Consider the following 23,963-nt stretch of genomic DNA (forward strand, 5'->3'; position numbering starts at 1 on the left):
CAGCATCTAATTCTGGTGAGGTGCAATGCAAAAACGCTGCACCACAGGGAAGGCGGCATACAGCCCGGCATTCCATCCCAACACTGTGCCAACTATTTCCAATCGAAAATTCAATTAAATTTATTTCAAACAGTTCCGGTGTTCCGGATATGAAGCCGCACTATCACCGCCCAGCAGCAGCAGTAGCAGCAGCAGCAGTACGATAGCTCACGGGTACAATCGTCATGCAGCACGCGCATCGCACTTCGCATGGTGGTCTGACAACGGACTAAGCACGCAAAGCGCAACTACAATGCATCTACGGGAGATGCCCCTTCCCCGGTTCCACTAAACCAGCACCTGACGCCTGCAGCGAGAGGACACACCCGTCGCACCCGGACACACCCCGCGGGGTTAGCAAAAATCCAATATCCATTTGCCGTCAAACGGTGAGGCTTAGGATCGATTCTATTTTCGTCGGACGCTAAAGAATGTCTCACCGTCCCCAAAACTTAGGCCGGCGCCTGAAATTTAGTCAAGCGCCCAAATCCACTCCCAAAGCACTGACACTCTCTAAATCCATTCGCCATCTACACAGCACACCGCACACAGGGTGATGCATTTTGTCCATCGTCGTCCCTCTCTGTCGCAATAGCCCCCCGCCCAGGTTCTGGATAGCCTTTTTTTACCTCTCCCCCAGACCTAGGCATGCTGCTGTAACAGACTGGTTCCGGTTTAGACACTTACCAGGGACACATACCGTCGGAGATAAACTTGTCAAATGCGAAGGGCTTACAGAGACATGTGCTTTTTCGCACGAGACACTTATTGAAGGGACATGTTTGATCATGAAGCTGCTCAGTTCTTGGGGTGATGAGTGTGCATGGGTGCACACTTCAATACAGTAAAGATTCTTTCTTTGGGTACTGTGGGGAAATTTTGTAAAATTGAGAAGCAACACAATGTACATATTTATCTGATTTATATTGTAAGTACATACATAAATGAAATATTAATTTAATTGATTATAAGATTAAAATTGTTGTATGTTTATACCTAACAAGGATACAGTTTTTTAAAGTAGAAATAGTAAATGAATAATCTTAAATATTGAATTTAATAGGATCGAATATATAGTGTGTCTAAGGTATGCTTGTGTTCAATGAAAGAGATATTATAGAATGTTCATCATATATTAAACGCACTAAATAATACAAAAAGGGTTTAAACCTTATTTATTTTTAAGAAAATTGCAATTTATAAGCATTTTATATTGTTGTAATACCTGAAAAGCTCATAATTTTTAAGTTTTTTTTTATTTAAGTTATTTCAACTATTCAACACTCCTGCTTTTACTAACAATTTTAATCAACACGCAAAAACGCATCTACGATACTACCTTCAAACTCCACCAATGAAACCTTTCATTTTAGCGTTTCAACGCAATTTCTTCTGTACTCCATCGGATACATTTTCTTCCATTCAACATTCCTACTACTTAAGAACACCAAAATGCTGCTGCTGCCCCTGCTACCACATTCCGTTACAATTAAAGGACAAACCTGACCAGGCACATTTTGTCGTGGTCAAATCTGGCCAGTCTATTCAACGTAAAACAATTCCATACCATCGCGCCGGGGCTGTGCCGGTAGGCTAGGTTGCTTCGTCATCATTACAAAACGATTTCGCCACAGCTCTCGGCGATGACATCCATGGCGATGACGTTCGATCCGATGGCAGAGGATTTCGACGAACAGCACGCAAACGGACAGGCAAATACCGCCGCACAGCAGCACGAACGCCGATACTACCGCATCCAGGCCGACGATCAAATCGGTCGGGGCAATCTGGCGAACGCATTTCGGTTTCGCTTCCTGCCAGACGTGTCTCTGCCGCTGCATTAATCCCGCTTCATTCAACCGGCGTAATCTGTGAGTTTAGTCCGGGGGATTTAGTGCCACCTCCCCGACCATAGGCCATAGGACATCGGGATAATCCAACGTGAGTGTACGGAACGGCAGAGAAGCACGACCAAAAAAAGAAAAGAAAAAGAAATGTTTGACCACTCAGGATGACAAAAAAAATTGGCCGAAAAACGATACAAAATGAAACCAGAACAAACATCAACCTTCACCACTATCAAAACTGGAAACATCAACGCGCAGCGATTGAAAGCCATGAAATAGTGCATTTTTTATTCAGTCGAAGCAGGTGTACGGTGCAAAGCGATTGTAGAGTGCAAAAAATTTAAGGTAACCTCTGTATGCTGAAAGTAGTTTCGCGTTTCACTGAGTAAAAAATCAATTGGCCACAGTTTGTAGGTAGGGAATCTCCCTGCCACCCACGAAACTGTCGATCACGATTTTGCCACATTTTCATCGCGGCAGCAAGAATGACTTCTCACAGACGGCCCCACAGCCGAGGATGAAAGTCAGGTGAAGCGTTATTGAAACTATGATTGAAATCGAGCGTAAAAATCAACGGTACCGCGTCGGCGTTAAGAAAGAGCAGCTGATCGTACAGCTCACACAACCATTTGTGGTGAGTGTTTTTGTGTGAACGTGTTAGATTAGCTTGATTTTTCATTTCCAAGGTGTGAATGCAGCTAAACTTTTCCATCGTTCTACTAGCAAAAACTATTAGAAGTATGTAATGATCAAGAAGATTTAGTGTAGAGCTTACGCAAATGATATTTCGATAATAACACAAAGTTTAAAAAATAGAAGAAATAAAAGAAATATTCATAGAATTTGGGCTAGATTCTAACGTTAATAAATCGAGGTCGATTTATATTGGTTTTATCTCAGCTATTAATAAAATTATCGTAGATTGGTTGCAAGACAGTGACAAAATTAAAATACTCGGAATAATTTTCACAAATTCTTTACGACTTACCATAAAACTTAACTGGGAAGCAACCACTCATCAATTTGAGCAAATAATTTGGCATTATATGCTAAGAGAGTTAAACTTTCATAACAATTAATAGTAGCAAACACATACTTATCTTCTAAGTTATGGTTTGTTGGATCAGTATTATCAATAAGTTACAAATACTTAGGGAAGATTACATCCAAACTAGGCTCTTTCGTTTGGTCTAAAGGAGACCCTAGATTTTTTCTACGTCAGTTAGCTATGTCTAAGGCAAAAGGAGGACTGAATATTCCAATACCGGAGGCAAAATTAAAAGCACAACTTATTAGCAGAGATTTAAAGGAAGTAGAATACATAAAACATACTATGGAATTTATTACAGTAAATAACAATCCACCCGATACCTCAGACATTCCACCATCATATCCATGCATGAAAACAATAAGAATAGAAATGGCTTATCTATCAACTGCAATATTACCAAAATCAACAGCAAACACAATTCACAATTCAATAGTCAGTTGCTATAGTACAACACATATAATACAAAAATACCGTAATATAAAATGGGATAACGTATTGCTACGTATTGCTTAGCCGGTCTAGTGGTACAGTCGTCAACTCGTACGACTTAACAACATGTCCGTCATGGGTTCAAGCCCCGAATAGACCGTGCCCCCGTCAGTCCTACGACTATCCTGCTATAACAATAAGTCACTGAAAGGCCAAGCTCATTTCACTAGTGGCTACAGGCAGGCCTTGACAGACAACGGTTGTTGTGCCAATGAAGAAGAAGAACGTATTGCTTAATATATAAATGATAAACAATTGAACTCGGAACAAAAAAGCTGTATGTACTTGTTGTTGGCCAAAGAAAGAGCAGCTGATCGTACAGCTCACACAACCATTTGTGGTGAGTGTTTTTGTGTGAACGTGTTAGATTAGCTTGATTTTTCATTTCCAAGGTGTGAATGCAGCTAAACTTTTCCATCGTTCTACTAGCAAAAACTATTAGAAGTATGTAATGATCAAGAAGATTTAGTGTAGAGCTTACGCAAATTATATTTCGATAGTAACACAAAGTTTAAAAAATAGAAGAAATAAAAGAAATATTCATAGAATTTGGGCTAGATTCTAACGTTAATTAATCGAGGTCGATTGATATTGGTTTTATCTCAGCTATCAATAAAATTATCGTAGATTGGTTGCAAGACAGTGTCAAAATTAAAATACTCGGAATAATTTTCACAAATTCTTTACGACTTACCATAAAACTTAACTGGGAAGCAACCACTCATCATTTTGAGCAAATAATTTGGCATTATATGCTAAGAGAGTTAAACTTTCATAACAATTAATAGTAGCAAACACATACTTATCTTCTAAGTTATGGTTTGTTGGATCAGTATTATCAATAAGTTACAAATACTTAGGGAAGATTACATCCAAACTAGGCTCTTTCGTTTGGTCTAAAGGAGACCCTAGATTTTTTCTACGTCAGTTAGCTATGTCTAAGGCAAAAGGAGGACTGAATATTCCAATACCGGAGGCAAAATTAAAAGCACAACTTATTAGCAGACATTTAAAGGAAGTAGAATACATAAAACATACTATGGAATTTATTACAGTAAATAACAATCCACCCGATACCTCAGACATTCCACCATCATATCCATGCATGAAAACAATAAGAATAGAAATGGCTTATCTATCAACTGCAATATTACCAAAATCAACAGCAAACACAATTCACAATTCAATAGTCAGTTGCTATAGTACACCACATATAATACAAAAATACCGTAATATAAAATGGGATAACGTATTGCTACGTATTGCTTAGCCGGTCTAGTGGTACAGTCGTCAACTCGTACGACTTAACAACATGTCCGTCATGGGTTCAAGCCCCGAATAGACCGTGCCCCCGTCAGTCCTACGACTATCCTGCTATAACAATAAGTCACTGAAAGGCCAAGCTCATTTCACTAGTGGCTACAGGCAGGCCTTGACAGACAACGGTTGTTGTGCCAATGAAGAAGAAGAACGTATTGCTTAATATATAAATGATAAACAATTGAACTCGGAACAAAAAAGCTGTATGTACTTATTGTTGGCCAAAGAAAGAGTATACATTGAGGAATTAAAATTTAAATATTATTTAGCTAACAGCCCTAACTGTGAAAAATTTAACTATGTTGAACACAAACTAAAAGAATGTCGAGAGAGAAATATGAACTGGGAACTATTCAGTGAAATAGCTCAAGAGCTCAAAATTTAAATATTGCCGTTCGATAGATTGAAAAATCCTGATTTCAGAGTAAATAACAATATGGGAAAACAATTAATCAAGTTATTCAGCAAATACGTGATAATAATTAAAAATAAAATCTACCCGCATATAGATAAACAAGGTTTAAAGCAGATGCTAGCCTGAGAGATAGAGTGGTTATATTTAAGTGAATGATGGAATAAGAACTGTGTAAGTTTATTTTTATAAAAAAAAAATCGTTTAACAGTCAATCATTATTTTATCAGTTACAAGATAAATATGCAAAAAAAATTACGGTTGAGTGATGTGTGATACTTATAAAAATATGATATCAGGTCACATTAAATTAATTAATGTTTTTGATAATAAAAAGAAATACAAAACCTATTGCTAATTTAATTCATTAACAGACCAGCCTAACTCTAAGAAACGCCACCTCTACCGACCGAACGTATGGCATTCGTGAGGCTAAAGCGTGTTAATAGGTGCGTCAGAGTTGCTATTCTCCACCCACACCCCGTAAGCTTACCTACCCGTATGTTATGACATCGCGGTACGGTGAGTTTTTCTGCACGATCGCCACCATCCACTGCGACCAGACGGGGAACATATCAATTTCACTCAGCTCGCAAATTTCGCGCTCGCTGAACGTCAACCGGATGATGCGGTAGGCGGCCGAAATGGCCACATGAAATGCGTATCCACCTTCCCGCACCAGCTGCAACCCGTCGGCGGCTGCTAGGAAGTTGGACTCATTGCGTCCCGTTTTCGGCTCGTAGTACTCGATCCGAGTTCGGTGAAGTTCCAGTGAGTCAGCATCGGTCGTACGCTGGTAGTTAGGCGTATGCGGGAGACGATTTTTTTTTGGTTTGTACGAGTGTGTTTTTGAAGGACAATTTTTGCCGGATCCATCGAAATAAAGCAATCCTCCGCGCACACATGCAAACAGAGAAGAGGTAGAGAAAAAGAAAGAACAAATGCATCAGAACAATACCCCGGCACAAAACAGCACCAAAAAAAAACGATACAACATAAATGCTCCAGCACTCTCGATTCGGACATTCGACGCGTCCGTTACGCGGCCGGTACGGTAAAGCACTCGTGGCGGACCCTCCCCCAAAGGTGCAGCTCCTATTGTTTCTTTTTATGCCGAGTAAAGCTGCCCCAAAAAAAATGCCTCGCAAGGATGGGCGAATGATGTTTGTGCTTCCCATCTAATCTATTTGCGTACATGCGCTTCTAATCTATTTGCACTGCACAGCTGGATGTGCATTACGTGCATTCGAGGTGCGATGTAGCGTGAATGGCAGCGTGGTTAGAACTGCAACTGAAAATATTTGCACACTCTCTCGGTCGGTCCGATTCGTTTCTTTCCGTGCTGGGATGGTGTTTTTTCTCTCTTTTTGTTCTTGTGCCTAGCCTACTATTGTTATTCGGACATCTTTTTCCCAAATTGGAAACTCCGAACGCTTCAAGTTATCTACAAACACGGCCAAAGGGTAGTTCATGCCGTAGACCGGAACAGAAAAGGACAATTGAAAGCAAAAGGGGAGAAAAACAATTATGGTTGTTTCAGATTTTAGCTCTAAACTATGCCGGGACGAAGGACGGCAACTTTTTGTTCAAGGATGTCATACACACACACACACACACGTGCGGAAAGTTCGCATCTTCAACTGTCCCCCAAAGCTCCCCATGCAAGGTGCAGGATCAACCTATCGACTCCGGCAAGTGCAGCAGCAACAACAACAGCGCATAGCAGCGATGGCATAAATTTCAATCAAACACTAACCACAAAGTAATCTCTGGAATAGGGAATATCCTCGATCCCGAGCGTTAGGCGGCTGTCAATCAAATTGCGCAGCGTTTTTATGCTCTTGGGCTGCTCCATTAGCAGCGTGCCGACGATGCTGGCCGAGTAGTACTGGTACATGAGGTAGCCGAAGAGCAGGATGAAAAATGACGTACATCTGCCGGATGATAGGTGCGGTATCTCGGATAATCCTGTTAAATGGAACGAAAATAATGCGAGAAAAAAGGCCGGCGCTCCTCCAGGCGCGTCGCTTCTACGCACGGTGGTGGAATGGTTGCGGAGAACTGATACAAGCTTTATGGGGATGCACAATACGGCCACTAGAAACAGACACACTCACACAAAGCAGCAGCGTTATCGATGCGATACAATCCGGGGTTGTTTATTGATTGTGGCGCAGTTCGGCGAAGGGTGGGGAAGGCTTTTGCGAAGCTATTAGCGTAAGTCACCCCATGTTAATGCAACACACTTTTACTCTTTTTGCCCGCCTTTTGTACAAGACACTGATATGTTTTCACATTTTAATACTTTCTATGAATTTGCACATTCAATCAGTGTTTGATTTGCAGATAGTTTTTTTTTCTTCTTTCTTCTATAACTCCACATTTCACTCCAAATATTAGGCCCGTGTGAAGCTGCATAAGCGATTGAAGCTTCTAACACAGCGTACATCTCTCTTGCCACATGCGGGTCGATTCACTGCGCCTCTTCGTCTCGGCCACCTTCCAAGGAAGTGTGCTTCCGTTTTGCGCCCGGATGTGTGCTCCAAATGATTGATATTGGCCGTGTCAAGAAATGTTGCTTGTCAGTTTCAGCTTCACATGCGAAACACAACACGAACTGACAGCCCAACAATACCGCGAATCAAGCGATGCGGCAAACGCTATTGGGTGGTTAAACTTTTCAAATCACACAAACCGGCCGCGCAGAGGGTAATGTGACTTTATCTTTATTTTCGAACATCATCTCGTTTCGCGTAATGGAGAGAAGCAGAGAGAAAATGAAGAATGGATGAAGTTTTCGTAAAAAAAGAAACAATAATAAACCAGAATCAATCATTGCGATTGGGGGTTTTACATTAAATGTTTCGTACCACGAACATTCTGACGGAAATGGTTTGGATAGGAAGTTAATAATTGTAATTTGTATTTGTTTTCTGTTGATGGTTTTGAGTATGTTTGTTGAGTTGGGGTAGTTTTTTTTCAGGAATATGTTATTTCAGACTTGGCTTGAAACAAATATTGAGACTGCTTCTTTTTGTGGAGAAGAAAATGCATCATTTCTATTAAAAGGGTTATAAGGCGTCATCCCCCCCTCTTTTTAAAAGTCTTTTTAGGCCGTCCACAAGGACAGAGGAGGCGTGGTAGGCCAGATAGCGAGGTGGCAAGATGGCGTGGAGGCGTCCGCCATTAAGGCCGGGATAACGGACTGGCAAACGAAGGCGCGAGACCGCGACCGGTTTCGGACACTCCTGAGGCAGGCCAAGACTGCAAAGCGGTTGTAGCGCCGGATAAATCGAAAAAAGGCGTCATCCATAGATTACATAACGCCACAAAAAGTCTCACAATTAGTGATGGGAAAAATTAAGATTTCGTCGGTATCGATTCCGGCTAGCTCCGAAGTTTTCTGGAATCGATTCCGGGTAGTAGGTCCGGAATCAGATTCCGGAATCGATTCCGGAAACGGCTCCGGAAGCGGAATTGGCTTCGGAATCGGAATCGGCTCTAGAATCGGATTTGGCTCCGGAATCAGAATCAGCTCCGGTATCGGAATCGGTTTCGAAATTGGCACTGGAATCAAAATCTGCTCCGACATCGGAATTGACTCCGAAATCAGAATTGGCTTCGAAACGGAGTCGGTTTTGGCATTTTCATAGGAATAGGCGTTCGGGTCCAATGATGCTACGTGTTAATAGCGGCAAAGAATCAAAATTTACTTGTAATTGAGCTATTCACATGGAGATTTCCGGACTTATTTTGCTTCCCACACTTCTTATTTCAAGTCAAAAACTAATTCTCATTCTGGAGCTAACTCCATCTCTGGAGTCAAGCCTGATTTCATTACCGGAGCAAATTGCGATTGCCAGGTCGGTTCCGATTCCGGAGATGATTCTGATTCCGCAGCCGATTCCGATCCTGGAATTGATTCCGAAGCCGATCCCATATTCAACTCCGGAATCGGCTCTGAAACCAACTCCGGAATCAGCTCCGGAATCGACTCCAGAATCGGCTCCGGAATCGGAATCGATTCCAGAATCGGAATCGGCTCCGGAATTGATTCCGAACACGGAATCGGAATCGGGTAGGACCGATTCCGAGCTCCCACCACTACTCACAATGTCATAAATGTGTAGTAAGAAATTCAGAATATATTATGCGTGTCACTTGTTACAGTAAGTAACCATCACCAATTGCATAGTGATGCAAAATCTAAAATAAATTGGAAACAATAAAAAAGTATAATAAATTAAAAGAATACAGGCGGTTCCCGAGATACACGGTTAATTGGGACCGAAAACGACCGCAAAATACCGCGTATCTCGAATTTCCGTGTTCGTAATTTCCAGTCAAAATATCACTAATCTTCGTGTAATATTGCAAGTAGGGGGTTACCAAATTAATTATTTGATGTAATTCTGACTAAATTTAAAAATTTTACACCAATTCAAATGGTTTTTAACATTCGATCAATAGGGAAATTATTTCGTATTTGACAATGAATGTGTCAAATCAGTATAATTTGCTCAACTGCCAAATTTAGAAAACCGCGTATCTCCGAATCCGCGTATAAGAGGTAACGTGTACCTCGGGGACCGCCTGTACACGTTCCAGCAGAAATATAGACACACTGCGCGAAATTAAAAGAGCACCTTCATGTTGTTTTTGCAATGATTATAAATTTACCTTTGCGATTCAGATTTTTTAGTTCAGCATGGTGAAACAACCTGGTTTACACCTTGCAAGCATATTAATTTAGTAAATTGATGGGACATTTTTCAATAATGCAGGAACATTCCGCAATTATGCAGGAATGCTGTGTAACACTTAATAATAGCTTTTCAAAGTCGTGCTTGATTAGCATTCGCGGTGTTCAAAATAGTGGTCTATCAAATTCAGTACCAAATTATAACATACAATAGCATAAATACCAATGTAAACGATTCTCTACATTAATTTTTCGGAAAGTATTTTTCTATCAATAAAGACTGTGAAGGTGTTCTCCTTCTGGATGAAACTAAGCTGAAACGTGATGATTAACATGTATAGCAACAGTACTGTTTCGATAAACTTAAACACCAGTTTTTAGGTTCAGGCAGAGCTCTTACAGTACGGTCATGGCGATGCAATCATGCTTTGGTAAGCTTTTTCATTTTTTGGCCGGTCTCGTGGAACAGTCATCAACTCGTACGACTTAACAACATACCCACCATGGGTTCAAGCCTCAAAAGGACCGTTCCCTCATACATAGGACTTGACTATCCTGCTATGGATAAAAATCAATAAGTCACTGAAAGCCAAGCCCACTAGTGGAAGTGTACAGGCAGGCCTTGAGCGACAACGGTTGTTGTGCAACTAGAAGAAGAAGAAGATTTTTTTTCATTTCAACTTTTGTGGGAATCGTCGGAAAATGAATAATACTTCTCAAATACCCTATTTGTGTGCATTTAGAACAGATCGAGTATCACTCACTGTAATGTTTACTTAAATTGAGGATAAATTGCACTAATTTGTATCAATTACATGTATTTTCATTCCTAAAATGTTTATCATATACTTAAAATTTATGTTTGATACGCTACAATGAAAAAAGATCAAAAGACCAACTGGTGTTTTTTTTTCTATTTCGCACCTGTTTTGCTTCATTTGGGCCACTTCATACGCATCTTTGCATTTAACAACAAAATATCAAATATTTCCAAAAAACACGTTTAACAAAAACTAAAATACCTTAAGTTTGCAATAATCTAATACAGCGGTCGGCAAAGTCCGGCCCGCGGGCCAAATGCGGCCCGCCGCAACATTCAATCCGGCCTGCGAATGTTTTTGACTGATTTTGAAAGATGGGAATAAACTATTCGTATAAAAATTACTGAATATCTTTTAGAATAGCTTTGCCAACGAACTCTTTCTACTTTAATTAAAGTACTATTTATGACGGATCGATCGGTATGTTTGAACTCAAGATCAATATCCCCGTAACGTTTACATGAAAATGCCTTTTTTTCTCCTAGTTGTATAAAAAAAACTAGGAGAGACAATTTCTTTACATGAAAATCATTTGAAAGTTAATTATTTAAGACGCTACGGGGTGTCATTCGTTGTTCGCGCACACTTCTAAGTTGTTTAGTTCCCTTATTTGGCCACCATGGTTCGACTGATAGAGGTGTCAAGGTGAGGTGATAGAGGTTGTTTGTTGTCTCATGGGATACTACTATTCAAAGTGCAAATAACGTTTTGTTAAAGCAGGTGAAAGTAACCCCTTGATAAACCCATAAATTTGTCAATTTTCAACTGTCAACCATCATGTAATTTTAACATTGTTTCAACACGACAATAAGACATTCAGAATGAAGGAAATCGCAAACGATATTTTATATTGATGAGATACACTAAAGCCTGGTTACAATATTTTTTTTAAGTTTTGCATGCGACATGCATTTGATGGGAGAGCATTTGACGTTCGCCAACGCAAAACATGCAATACAATGTTTTAATATTGTAAAATAGCTCCATACATTTTCACGCGATAATTTTTTTATTTAGTTTTATTCGTTCTTCTCAATTTCACAGAATCAGTTGATTTCTCTTCAAACTATTTGAGGGATATTTTCGATCGCATATGAAAGCAAAAGCGAACATTTCAAAGCCCCTGTTGTTTTAACGAGAACGACGATTTCACACTGCTGCTGTTTACGAGTTCAACGATTGTCAAAGTGCTTTTTCATAAGGAATCAGTTATCAATTTATCTGACATGGCATGACTTGCCATAAAGCATTGTAATAATTTCTGACTCCACGTTTGCTTCGCTAATTTTTTAGCCGTTACGATTTTTGTATCATCCCCGGAATATCCGCAATTTTTTTTGCGGCGTAGAAGGATGGGTTCTTCAAGAAGCGATATTGATCCTTTTTTGTTATTTTTTGACTGATCACATTTTTGGCCATCTATCGCCGATTCTCAAATGATTAAAAATTACAATTAGTTTTTAAAGCAAGTATCATCAATTTTGAACCATGCTTGGATGATATAATTACAGAAAAACAACAATAATACCTAAAAGGTTTGTAAAAGTTTCAAATGTAATGATTTAAGCGCAATGATAAAAAAACGCATTCTCCTGGCCCGCAGCACTCGTTCATTTACTTAATTTGGCCCTTTGCCTCAAAAATTTGCCGACCGCTGATCTAATACTATTGAGAGATGTAATCATAGAAAAATTAAAAAGACTACAATATCTTTTTTCTGTTTACATTTCGCAATTTTTTCATCAATTCCTCTGACCCCTCCTTGATTCCCATCAATGCCCATTGTGCTAAGGGTAATAAAAACAGTTCCAAACCAGAAAACAAGTACTCAAAAAAACCAATTCACAAGAATCCATAATAATTCGCTTCACAAATTTCATAAATCACAAATGCTACTATCAAAAGTGTCTCAATCACAATCAAAAGCATGGCAGCAGTACCAGAGTATGTTTTCAATTCATAACCCCAAACTCCAAAGTTAACACAATATCAACGAACTGGATGTACATATTCAAATCCTTTACGTCCCTTCCAGCCAAATATCACAATAACTAGAAGCAGAAACTGTTCAACAAAACTCATGAACGATAACAACAATAAAACAGACACATACGGGGGAGAAAAACTCCATTTGCTAAGTTACCTTGTTGACACACGCCTCCGAGGAAGAGTAAAATGCTTTTGGATACCTTTTCCGCTTTATAATTGCATTTGGCGCCTGCGTTTCCGTCTCCCGGATGGAATCGATGCGTCGACGATATGTTTGCTGGGACGGTCTTGTTATGGCAATTGTGTGCCGTGAGTGTACCATCGCCACCACCAACAGCAGCAGCAGCAGCATCACTGTTGCAAGGAACCAACTGACGACAATCCACCGGATATAGCCAGTGGCATATTTTCCATCGCTGTCGAGATGAGCCGGCTGCATTCGGGGAGCTGGGCTGTGATCCCGAAAAAGTAGACCCGCTGAAAAGAAAACCGACCGTTATTCGTCGCATCGCACAGGCACGACACACAACAATAACAACGCAAAAAAGTGGTTCCAGAAATGGAAACGACTACAGCCAGCCAAGGACAACGAATGGAACGAAAAGCGGAGCAGAAACACCATTTTGTGATCATCGTTAGTTTCTTCGGCAATAGGAGGCGAGGCGAGCACCATTAAAAAGATGCACCAGTACCGTTCGATACGACAAACTTTGCATTTGCTGATTGAAATGAAAAATGTTACTTGTAATAATGATTTTCTTCCGGTGAACGGGCAATACCAATTCCGACATTCTTCAGATGATTCACAATCATCGTACGAGTACCGCCTGTTCCCTTACCGGTCCGGAAAGGGAAGCACGTTGGCACATTGTTCCAGCGCTCTGCACTCGCTCGTGCAGCTGTTAAAACTTTTCGATGCACACTGCCACACAAAGGTGAAGCTCATTCCACTAATGATGTTGTCCAAAAACCGATTGAGCAACGACAATACAATGTGTAGCTATGCGACGACCTGCTGAAGAGCGGGGAAAAACTAGTTTGCTACTGCACGATCGATCAATACCTTGGTAAGATGCATATAACGTAATCAAAAGCATTAAATGCAATTGAAGAGTATTGAAATAGTATCGATAGATTTCCCAAACACAAACTCACACGACCATGTAGAGCAGAGCTCTATTGTTGATGAAAGGAGTCCGTCAGACCTTATCGAACCCATCACGAAATCACATTTAGTGAATTGCAACGGAATGTTGTTCGCAAAAAAAAATCTTTTTTTTTAACTGCTACACAATTGTTGCACATATTGGATGTTGCTGACGGATTATTCTATCGTTTGATTTAACCATAAGAGCATCATCTTCCTATCACTGCACCCACACGCATTCAATTACATCTATTGAACATGTAGACCCACCCACTTCGTATGAACACACAAACATATATTCAGTCGCTTCATTTCAACCTCTGTACCGTCCCCAAAGAGTCTAAACGACAGCTCCCATCAACGCAAACAATATACAAACGCTATGTGATGTAAGCCTAGCCCCCGTTTGCACCTACCGTATGTCAGGCTGCACGTTAGCTGATGCGCTCTTAGATCCCTGCACATCATCATCTTCATCAACGTTGTAACTGATGCCTGTCGTTTCTCGGTGCCAATAGCTTCGCCGCATCGGTGACAGCTTAGGACGGTTTAAAAGAGATTCGTTCAGGCACGTTTCCGGCGGCACGTTTCTTCCCGCGAGGCCTGCCGTTGTTGCACCGGCATCGTCGGCGTGAGAGAAGATAGCTTTCTTCAATATTGTTCCGTGTCGCGCGTTAGTAACATCGTCGGCTAAATTGCATCGAACCAAACGTGTAGCATCATTTGAGGTATTGCTTCGTATCGTATGAGGTGCGAAGGAAAAGCGTCTTTCAGATACTGTGAAGGAAAATGTTATTTAAAATGTAATTTTATGATTAATGTTTTTTTTTCTTTTTAATGCAAAATACAACAATGCATGTTGTCAGATTTGTCATATTAATTAAAACTATTAAATTGGGGCAGATCTGAACAAATAATATAAATCAATCAACAGTTAAATAATCTACAAAACATAAGTAAGTAAGTAAGAATATTTTTTTCTCTTGTTTGTTTGAAAGCAAATTGATGCCACCTGCCATAAATTGAAACATATCTAGGGAATACAATAACGAAAAAGCACATTTACAAAACACAAAAAATCAGATAGACGACTTCACAACAACTTGCAGTGTTGTGTTGGCCGGCCCCCGGCCGTTGGATTTCCTTGCACATGTTTCCTTGGGTTTCTTCAAAATATCATGGGGCTCAACCGGGATTTGAACCCGGGACCTCTCGCACCCTAAGCGAAAATCATACCCCTAGACCATTGAGCCGATAGAAACGTTAGAAAACAAACACAAAACTGGACAACAACATTTATCGACAACATTCACAATAAAGTTACCGCGCGGCTACATGAGGTGAAATATACAGCGAAATGAACTATTTGACAGGCGAAATATCTAACGGATAAAGCATCACAGCAACCAGCTAATGTGCAATGTAAACAAATAACATCAAACAAAATCGTAATTAAATCCATTGAATAACTTCAATATCGAGTACTTCGTCAATTTTCAGTCAACGGTTAATAATTTCTTCCAATTAGGGAATGTTCTGTTTAAGAAGATATTATTTTTAATAGAATTTCGAAAGCGGATGTTGTGTCTCCCCTAACCCTTTAGCTCAGCGGTCGGCAAACTTTTGAGGCAAAATTTTAGAAACAAAATAATTGGTAAGTGTTATCAAGCAATGCGATTGCTATTACTGCAGTTTTCTATAATTGTGTCATCCAAGCATGGTTCAAAATTGATAAAACCTACTTAAAATCTATTTTTTTTTTATCATGAAATCATAAAATTTCGTATGCAACCTTCATTTAGATACTCTTATTGTAGTATTAAAATAATGTTAATATTACATCTTCTTCTTCTATTTGGCGTAACGTAATCGGCGTAATCCTTGCTACGGGGGGACGATTCTAGACTTGTTCTACCTACGACGGGCATGTTATTGAGTCGTTGAAGTTGACGACTGTACCACGGGACCACCTCTAATAATAATTAATATTAATAATAATAATAATATTAATAATATTAATATTACATAACGGTTGCATTAAAAACATGGACAACAATTGTCTATTTTTCATGGGTTTAGGTCTCGGACTAACAAAACGTTAATTGCTCTTTGAGTAGTAGTATCCCATCAGTCAGCAGACAAAATTTGTTTATGGACGTCGTATATACCCGTTTCGGCATTTTGGTCACCAACCAAAGCATCTAAAGAAAACCCAGGTTCATTTTTGAGGTTGAGGAAGCTGAAATGAAATGAAGTGACTATATTACTGCGTTAGCTGGACCGGGAGATCGATGCAACCCACCAAACAGTAAATTATACCTGGGAAACATGAATAAATAGATCAGGAATTAGAAATCGCATCCACTGGCTTCGCAGTGGCAAACAATTACGCGAAAACTCAATACAATCATTTCAGGTGAATTTCGACAGAATTTCGATATAACACCCTAGTCCACAAACTGGTCCAACATCCGTCACCTGTGTCCCATCAATTTTTTTCTGCACCAACGTGATGCAAAAACTTTATTCTAACAATTTTGTAGCGACAAATTAGGAGGAATTGATGAAAATCGAAGGTTGAACTTAAATCATGCATGTCTTCGTGCACTATGGTGAAAATTCCTACGAAAGGCAATTCGCAAAGTCTTGAACTTATTAGTGCAAGCTTAAATAATTCCCTTTCAACAGATGTAAATGTAAAGAAATTATCTATCTTAGTTTTTTTTCTACAATCAGCCGAAAATGGCATATTTTTTCATGCAAAAGTTACGGGGATATTGACCGCGAGTTCGAACATACTGAACAGTCCGTCATTCCATAGTACTTTAATGAAAGTTGAAAAAGTACGATGGTATAATATGGTACACTAAAAGATCTTCAGTAAGTTGTGTACGAATCATTTCTTCCCATCTTTAAAAATCAGTCAAATCCTTTCGCGGGCCGGATTGAATGTTACGGCGGGCCGCATTTAGCCCGCGGGCCGGACTTTGCCGACCGCTGCTTTAGCTGTACCTGTCAGATATTTAATCTGTCAAATAGTTCATTTCGCTGTATATTTCACCTCATGTAGCCGCGCGGTTACACGACTTCACAACGATTGGCAGTAGTGTTGTGTTCGCTGTTGGATATCATAGTAATCGTTTCCTTGGGTTTCTTCAAAAATATCATGGGCTCAACCGGGATTTGAACCCGGGACCTCTCGCACCCGAAGCGAAAATCATACCCCTAGACCATTGAGCCGATAGAAATTAGTGAACACACACATGCGTGTTAAAAGTTTACCCCATATAATCTATATGTCCCGACGGTCCTAGCTCGAGCTATATCGTAATACATAATACCAGTACTCACATATGTCTTTAAGACATAGATACTCTCCATATATCATGAAACCAAAAAAGGGTTTTAAACGCTGTGTGTGGGAAAAGACAATAGAGGAGCCACTACAACGACGAATTGTATGAGTTGTGATTGCCAGGCACCGGTGGACTGACCATGTTACACACATGTTACAATAAAATAAAACAGAGAAGATTTGGTAGTCCCAACTGAGATTGCAAAGATTCACTTTGATGATTCGTATAGATGAATCTGATTAAGTGTTACTCATCTCGAGCTGTAACGATTTAGTGATAAAGTAAGGCGCTCTATATTGTGCTTACCCAATTTAATCGCTATTAAAATGGTTTAAGTAGTCTTTATGTGAAGAATGTCAAACCAAACTCTAAAATCAACCCTAAATTTATTTGCAGACTATCCCTGTCTGTTCCTGTCCCTGACTGTCTTGGTTTAAAGATCCAGTCGGATGGCTTAACAACATGCGCGTTATGGATTCAATCAGCGTTTACACATAGGCGGCTATTATTACACATGATACACATTTTGTCCTTTGTTAGTTAGAGCCTATTACATCATTACAATATTTGATTAGCTAGTTGGGCATTGGTATCTTTTATCAGGAAGCAACAAACTCAACTAGTTTTAGCATTGAATTGTAAATAAAATTCTGCTCCGACATAGAAAACAATAATGATATTGCAATTCGTTCAATTCAACGCTACAATCAAAGCACTAGTTATATTACTCTCGGTTCTCTCCATTTGCTATTTCTTTTTTTCACTCTTACCTGCATCTTCGACGAAAAAACTGAAGCACAAAACTGTCACCAGGATTGAGCCGCAGCCAACCATTAAGTACCACACGATTATTTCGAACGGAAGCAGGAACGGATTCTTTACCGCATCATTGCGCGGCGGATGACGAAAGATGAAGCACGGTCTGCAACAATATTTGTACGTATAGAAAAACTAAGGTAAGAAAAACCAAAGAAAGCCAATAAAAAAGGGCCACCAACCGGTACACCCCATCATACTTACCGCTCGACGAAGGTGCGGGTAGTGTAGCTGACGACGCGATGGCGCTCCTGGCGAAAGAACATGGGCGAACCGCCGAGATCGACCTCTCGCCGGGACAAAGCACCGATCATACCATCAAACTTGCCGTTCCGCAAATATCCCCAGCTCTTGGTGCGCCGGTTGACGAAACTGCCCCCGTGTTCGTTGTACCGAGAGAAGCACAAGTTTGATGACTTTAGTACGGAAGTTGCAATATACCTTGTCCCCACCACCCCACTAAAGCTCAAGCCCCTACTACGGCTAGTGTCCGCAAAAGTTTTGCCAAGTGCGAACAAAAACGACACCGAACCCCCAAACTGTCAAACAAGCCACGACTCCTTCTGGCTCCCGGAGCGCCACTTTATCAGAACTGGACATCGTCAGCCTGGGTGGGTCTCGCGTACGGACGCTTAACCTAACCCACTTCATCGGCAAACATCATCATCACCATCATCATCGAACGTATCTGGTCCGGTGCTAGCGTCATAATAATCATCAATCATGTGTGAAAAGTTAAACCACAAGAGCTGCCCAAGCTCAACAATCATCCCTTCCGCCCCCCAACCGCCTGCCCCCCTTTATCATCTTAATGAATCGAACTTTAGCCTCCCGCGGCAGCAAGCACTTACGTAAAGTTGTAGAATTCCTTCAGCATGCCCATCAGCCCGTAGTTGTAGCGATGGACAGAGTCGAGATGGGTGTTCTGTGGCGTCGTTAGGTACAGTTCGAACGGTTGGTGTGGTTTCTGTGTCACCACGGTCATTATCTTTAGCCGCAGTCCGTCCATGTTGCGCCGGCGAACGACGGTCGACTCGCGCTTTGGTATCTGCAGCCCTTCGGCGGGCGAGTAGCAGCCCAACGGTTCTATTTTCAATTTACCGCCACTGATGAATCCGGGATTCCTTCGTAAAAGAGCAAAAACAAACTTGGATTTGCTTGCTATACATGACTGCAGTAAGATTTTTTCCCGTTTTCCATTGCTGCTACTTATACTTTGCTAAAATTGCATTATTCTATATTGAAGGAACTACAGCTAAAAGAAAAGCGGAATACTTTACAACGCTTCGCCAATCTCTTTTAATCTAATCAACGCAAGAAAGGAAAAAATATTTCATTGAAAAAGGTTTCATAAACTCTATTCATGCTTTGTGCAATGCAAGGTTTACGACGTTCACCTTTCTTTTGTACTATTTTAAACAAATTTGATTGCTATTCTTTATCCTTCAGTTATTCAGTTTAGTTATTATCAAACCAGTGATTTATATATATTTTTAAGTACATTCAATTTTTTTTCAAAAACATTTTACATTATATTTTAAATCAAAGAAACTGAATACAGTGGAATGCCGTTAACTCAGATACTCAGATAACACGATAATAAACCCAGGATTCATTTGTATACACGATTTCGTAAATTTTTTTTAAAGTTTCCACAACGTATAGAAAAAAAATATAGCAAGTTTTTAGGAAGATTATATTTGATTAGAAAAAACGTTTTTTTATCCAAGAATTTGTCTAAAAGTCCCCAAAGTTTAATACCATGATTACAAATCATTGATTAATCGCTACAGGGTTTTCCGAGTCAATTTTCAATATCTAAAATATTTTTCATTGATTGCGAGGTGTTTTTCAACAGCGAATGTCAAATGTTGTATTTGCATCGCAATAATGTTTCACTTCTTCCACATGACTTTCAACACATCTCAAGCTGGATTGAGTTTGGCAGTTTTTTATGATGTGTTGAAAATCATGTGTAAGAATTGAAATTTTATTTTGATACAAATACACTACTTGACAGCAGTTGAAAAACATCTTGGAAGTGGTGAATAATGATGTGCGCATTCGAAAGTGACTTGGAAAAACCTGTAAGCTCAGTTTGATAAAAGTTGAAGCACTATATGTTACAGGGTTTTCCAAGACACTTTCGAATGTAAACATTGTTTTCAACGCGTGCAAAATGTTATTCCACATCACTCTGATGTGATGCGGGTGATGCGATCCGGCTTCAAACAAACCTCAGTGAAAAAACAATAGCAGCAACCCTTCGAAGTGCCCGTTAAAGAAATTAAAAATTATTACGATGGAAATGACATGTCAGATCGATGTGGAATAAAATTTTTCACGCGATAAATAACAATGGTTACATTCGAAAGTGACAGGGAAAACCCTGTAATGGAATTATATATATCCATTGGCAGTTATCAGGTGTCTAACCCATTTCAAGACAGTGACATCACGTCAAAACTATTCAAAAAAGAGTTCATCATGCTAAAAAGTGAGAGGACAAATGCGATTATTAGCTATTATTCCTTAAATTATACCTTATTGACAAGACATTTAACTTGCTTTTTTACTTTAAATTTACTAGAATTTGGAATTTTAAGAAAATATTTTATTTCATAATTTACCACACCCGTTCGTATGTTTGCGCCCTCCCTACACCAACGTTTCCGTAGTGTAGCGGTTATCACGTCTGCTTCACACGCAGAAGGTCCCCGGTTCGAACCCGGGCGGAAACATGTAGATTCTATTTTTAAACCATTTAAGGGTATTACTTTTAACACACCATATGTCAATTTTACCATGGGATAATTTACGTAGTATTTCTTTACTACTCCTACCCATTTACCAATAATCTTTGCATACGGCGAAAATACACGTCGCTGATGAGATTCAGCCATGGTGTGTAGGTATTGCTATTCGAACATTGTATACACTCTTCTACAGCCCAAGAGCAAGCCTATTTGTGCACATTGATAACAACTAATCGTACTTGCACGTGAATAGCGCAAGATTACGGACTCAAGCAATGTGTGAGACCTCATTCTCTCCGTAAGCCTGTGAGCATGGTACGGTATTGAAGAAGAAACAAGCGAAAAAGCTAACCAATAATGACGAGCTTGTGAAACGTGGGGGGGTGCTATCCTCGCTTCAGCTAAAAGCTGCAATGCAATGTGTGTCTAACACTAAAGCAACAGCGCAAACAATAGAAACGGATGATTACCAGAGATCATAGAGTGTGAATCCCCGATAGGATGGATCCGTAGGGCTTGCAACGGTTATTTCCGCATTGATGCTAACGTTCATTGCTGCAAGCAGGTCGAAGGTATGGCCACTGGCAGTTGCTTCACTGCCGTTGCTACTAGCTGTCCAGTCGCTGTCCATCGCACCGTCCGGTTCGGTGCCGTTGGTGAAGGATTGTATCGGTTTAGCCGTTCCGCCATTCTCGGTGCTGTTGGTGATCATAGTCCAAGGACACGTGAAGAGACCATTTTCACCAGTGGTACCTTCTTCCTCGACACTGTTGTAATGGTTATCAATTATTAGCCAATGAAATGACGCATTGAAGAGTTCATATCTCGATGCCTGCAGTACAGTAAAAGAAGAGTGTTTGAGAAAAGTATTTGAAGATATTTTTCCAATAAATCTTTTTTATGGCTTTCAAAGTGCAGTTTAAAAAAACAAAAACACGATTCTTGAACTGTACACTCCCGTACCACAGTTTCATGATTACCACACGAACAGATGTTCGATTATTGAGGCAGGTAAAATTAATCCAAGCCTGTTACCTCCTTTACACTCCACCTACAATCGCAAGCCATTTAATGCACGTGTGAGCTACCACACGTTGCCAACGATCTTAGCCGTTCCCGTTACAATTGTACCGACCGGCCGCCACTTGGTAAAGCGGTACACGTTCGCCTTTCCACCATAATGTCTGTCAAAGTTAAGCCTTGCTGCAGTGATAGCTGCGAAGGCAAATGTTATGAATAAAGCAGCTTCCCACTGACCTTTATCGGAAGAATACAATACCGGATCGTGTTACAGACACGCCACATTGTTCCCACGACCGACGGCTTCACGAGTACATGGCATGCATGGGCGGGTAAGCGGTCCAGACCCGACCCAGCACCATTAGGATAAACAACCTGCTCACCTGCTTCAGGACATCCGGTGCGTTTTCGCAAGCCATATCGAGCAGCACAAATTGATGAAATTCGAGCGACTGCCGAAGAGTGCTCGAAAACCGCTCGTGCTCTTGTTCGTTCCTGTCCGGTGTCGGCCCCGGGCCGATGTGGACCATTCTCGCCCGGACGCCTATGGTCGCCAGTTGCGATAAAACGTTGTAAATGAGCAAAAACTTCTGATCACACCCGAAAACGATGCCCAGCTTTAAGCCTTTATGGTCACGTATAAACCGAAACACTAATGTAGCAACTGTTTCACTGTAATCGTTGCTCTTAACAGCATATCCGCAGGCCAAACCCACCGCAGCTAGGAGTATTGCCGGTACAGCAATCCACGACGACAACATCATTCGCTTGTGCCCCATCAGACGCATGGCGCTTCGCACGCGGTGCATCCGTTGCACAATCGCACTCACTCTCTGAACACACTCTGGTGGGGTGATTGGGGCTTCAATTTATACCTGACATTAAGGGGAAATACGGGCGAAATTATTCCATCACCAGTCAGCCATAATCGTTCGACAAGGTGCATGAATGATGAGGGTTACTGGGCCAACAATAACGCACCACACGACACACTGGCGATATGAGACGATCTCACTGTGTTTCAATTGCCAATTTGAAGTTGGCAGGGCATTTATGTTTCGGCATGATGGTTTCGAAACGATTGGCCTATCAATTTTTGGCTGCTAGTGGTGGTCTGGTGGGTCGGTTTAATAAGGAGAACATTAATATTGCAACATAATGTATATTGCACGAGCGGTAAATTACTGGAAATTGGTGATCGACGTTTTGATGTTTTACTTTTTTCTCGTAGATCGACCGTGTGCCGTGGAATTATACAATTAATTCACAACAAACTGCCGAGTTCCTTTCGATAGATATTCCGTTCTTTTCAAACCTATATCGAAGGCTTTGTAATTACGGCCGGGCCATATTGTCGACATATTTTGTGGTTAGTGGTGTTTCTGCGGAAGAATTGCCTACAACTGCCTTATCCCGGGCTTGCTCGGTTTTTGTAAAACATGTTTTTAGAGATGACTTGATTTTCTTAATCTTATCTCTACACATTTTTGGTTATTTCACAACTTAAAGTTCCTCGCACAAACTTCATTTGTTGGTACATATCGTTTTTAATGCTTACACGGTCTGTATGGCGAAAAATAAGTAATTTAACTCATATTACTTTATCACCATATGGCAATAAATATTAGAAGTAGAAATCACTAAACGGAAGTTATAGTACGGAAAAATAGTATTTTGTACGAAATAATATTTGTTGATTGTAATATAAAGTGCATGAACAATACAGACTTACTGTCACTACTGTATTATAACATAGGCACTTACTCGTCAGAGCCAGATAAGTCTAATTGAAAAGATTGAGATGTACAGATATTCCCCGATATATGCCATACTCGATGTACGCGAACTTCTTAATTTGACTTCGAGCAAATTGTACTGGTTTAACACATCAAATGTAAAATGCAAAATAAATTCCCTTTTAGTCGAGTTTTAAAAACCATTTTAAAAGGTACAAAATTGTTATCTTTAGTTGAAATCAGATGAAATAACTAATTTGATGCATAAAACCTACCATTTCAAGCAAAATTAAACGAAAATTAGCTATAATTTAACACAAAACCCTCGAAATTCAGCTAACGCTAATAGTCGAGACACGCGATTGCCCCCGGTCCGCATTAATAGCGTATATCCGGGAATACCTGTACTCCTGAAAATGCGGCTCATATGTGATCTTCTTCAATACTGTATTATTTTATGTA

General features: G+C 40.2%; 1 protein-coding gene and 3 non-coding genes across 5 annotated transcripts; 1 reads left to right on the forward strand and 3 right to left on the reverse strand.

The window, feature by feature from the left end:
* Positions 1–1,001: 1,001 nt before the first annotated feature.
* Positions 1,002–23,956, reverse strand: LOC1275727 (ionotropic receptor 75a). Of its 2 annotated transcripts, none has more exons than XM_061642683.1 (10): positions 22,149–23,956; positions 21,216–21,577; positions 18,841–19,113; positions 18,194–18,361; positions 17,944–18,095; positions 14,234–14,594; positions 12,825–13,147; positions 6,915–7,126; positions 5,656–5,951; positions 1,002–1,908 (listed from the first exon to the last, which is right to left on the reverse strand). In XM_061642683.1, the coding sequence occupies exons 1-10, from the start codon at positions 22,572–22,574 to the stop codon at positions 1,581–1,583; spliced, it is 2,901 nt and encodes a 966-aa protein (XP_061498667.1). In that variant the 5' UTR covers positions 22,575–23,956; the 3' UTR covers positions 1,002–1,580. The 2 variants fall into 2 exon arrangements, with proteins under 2 accessions (XP_061498667.1, XP_061498668.1); XM_061642684.1 differs by having other exon boundaries at positions 1,840–1,940.
* On the reverse strand, positions 14,999–15,070 carry Trnap-agg (transfer RNA proline (anticodon AGG)). The gene has a single exon. It is a non-coding gene; the product is annotated as a tRNA-Pro (tRNA).
* On the reverse strand, positions 16,986–17,057 carry Trnap-cgg (transfer RNA proline (anticodon CGG)). The gene has a single exon. It is a non-coding gene; the product is annotated as a tRNA-Pro (tRNA).
* Trnav-cac (transfer RNA valine (anticodon CAC)) lies at positions 20,658–20,730 on the forward strand. Its single transcript has one exon. It is a non-coding gene; the product is annotated as a tRNA-Val (tRNA).
* Positions 23,957–23,963: the final 7 nt, after the last annotated feature.

The sequence above is a fragment of the Anopheles gambiae genome, chromosome 2, assembly GCF_943734735.2.
Source record: "Anopheles gambiae chromosome 2, idAnoGambNW_F1_1, whole genome shotgun sequence".
Taxonomy (NCBI): Eukaryota; Metazoa; Arthropoda; class Insecta; order Diptera; family Culicidae; genus Anopheles; species Anopheles gambiae.

What these genes read in the sequence shown, in the direction of transcription:
- LOC1275727 (XM_061642683.1), bottom strand. Translation starts at nt 22,574, where the DNA reads ATGCACCGCGTGCGAAGCGCCATGCGTCTGATGGGGCACAAGCGAATG. An exon ending in ACCCGCACCTTCGTCGAGCG is followed by an intron (nt 18,096 to 18,193) that starts GTAAGTATGATG and finishes ATATTGTTGCAG; the next exon opens with ACCGTGCTTCATCTTTCGTC. An exon ending in AACGTGCAGCCTGACATACG is followed by an intron (nt 13,148 to 14,233) that starts GTAGGTGCAAAC and finishes TTTTCTTTTCAG; the next exon opens with CGGGTCTACTTTTTCGGGAT.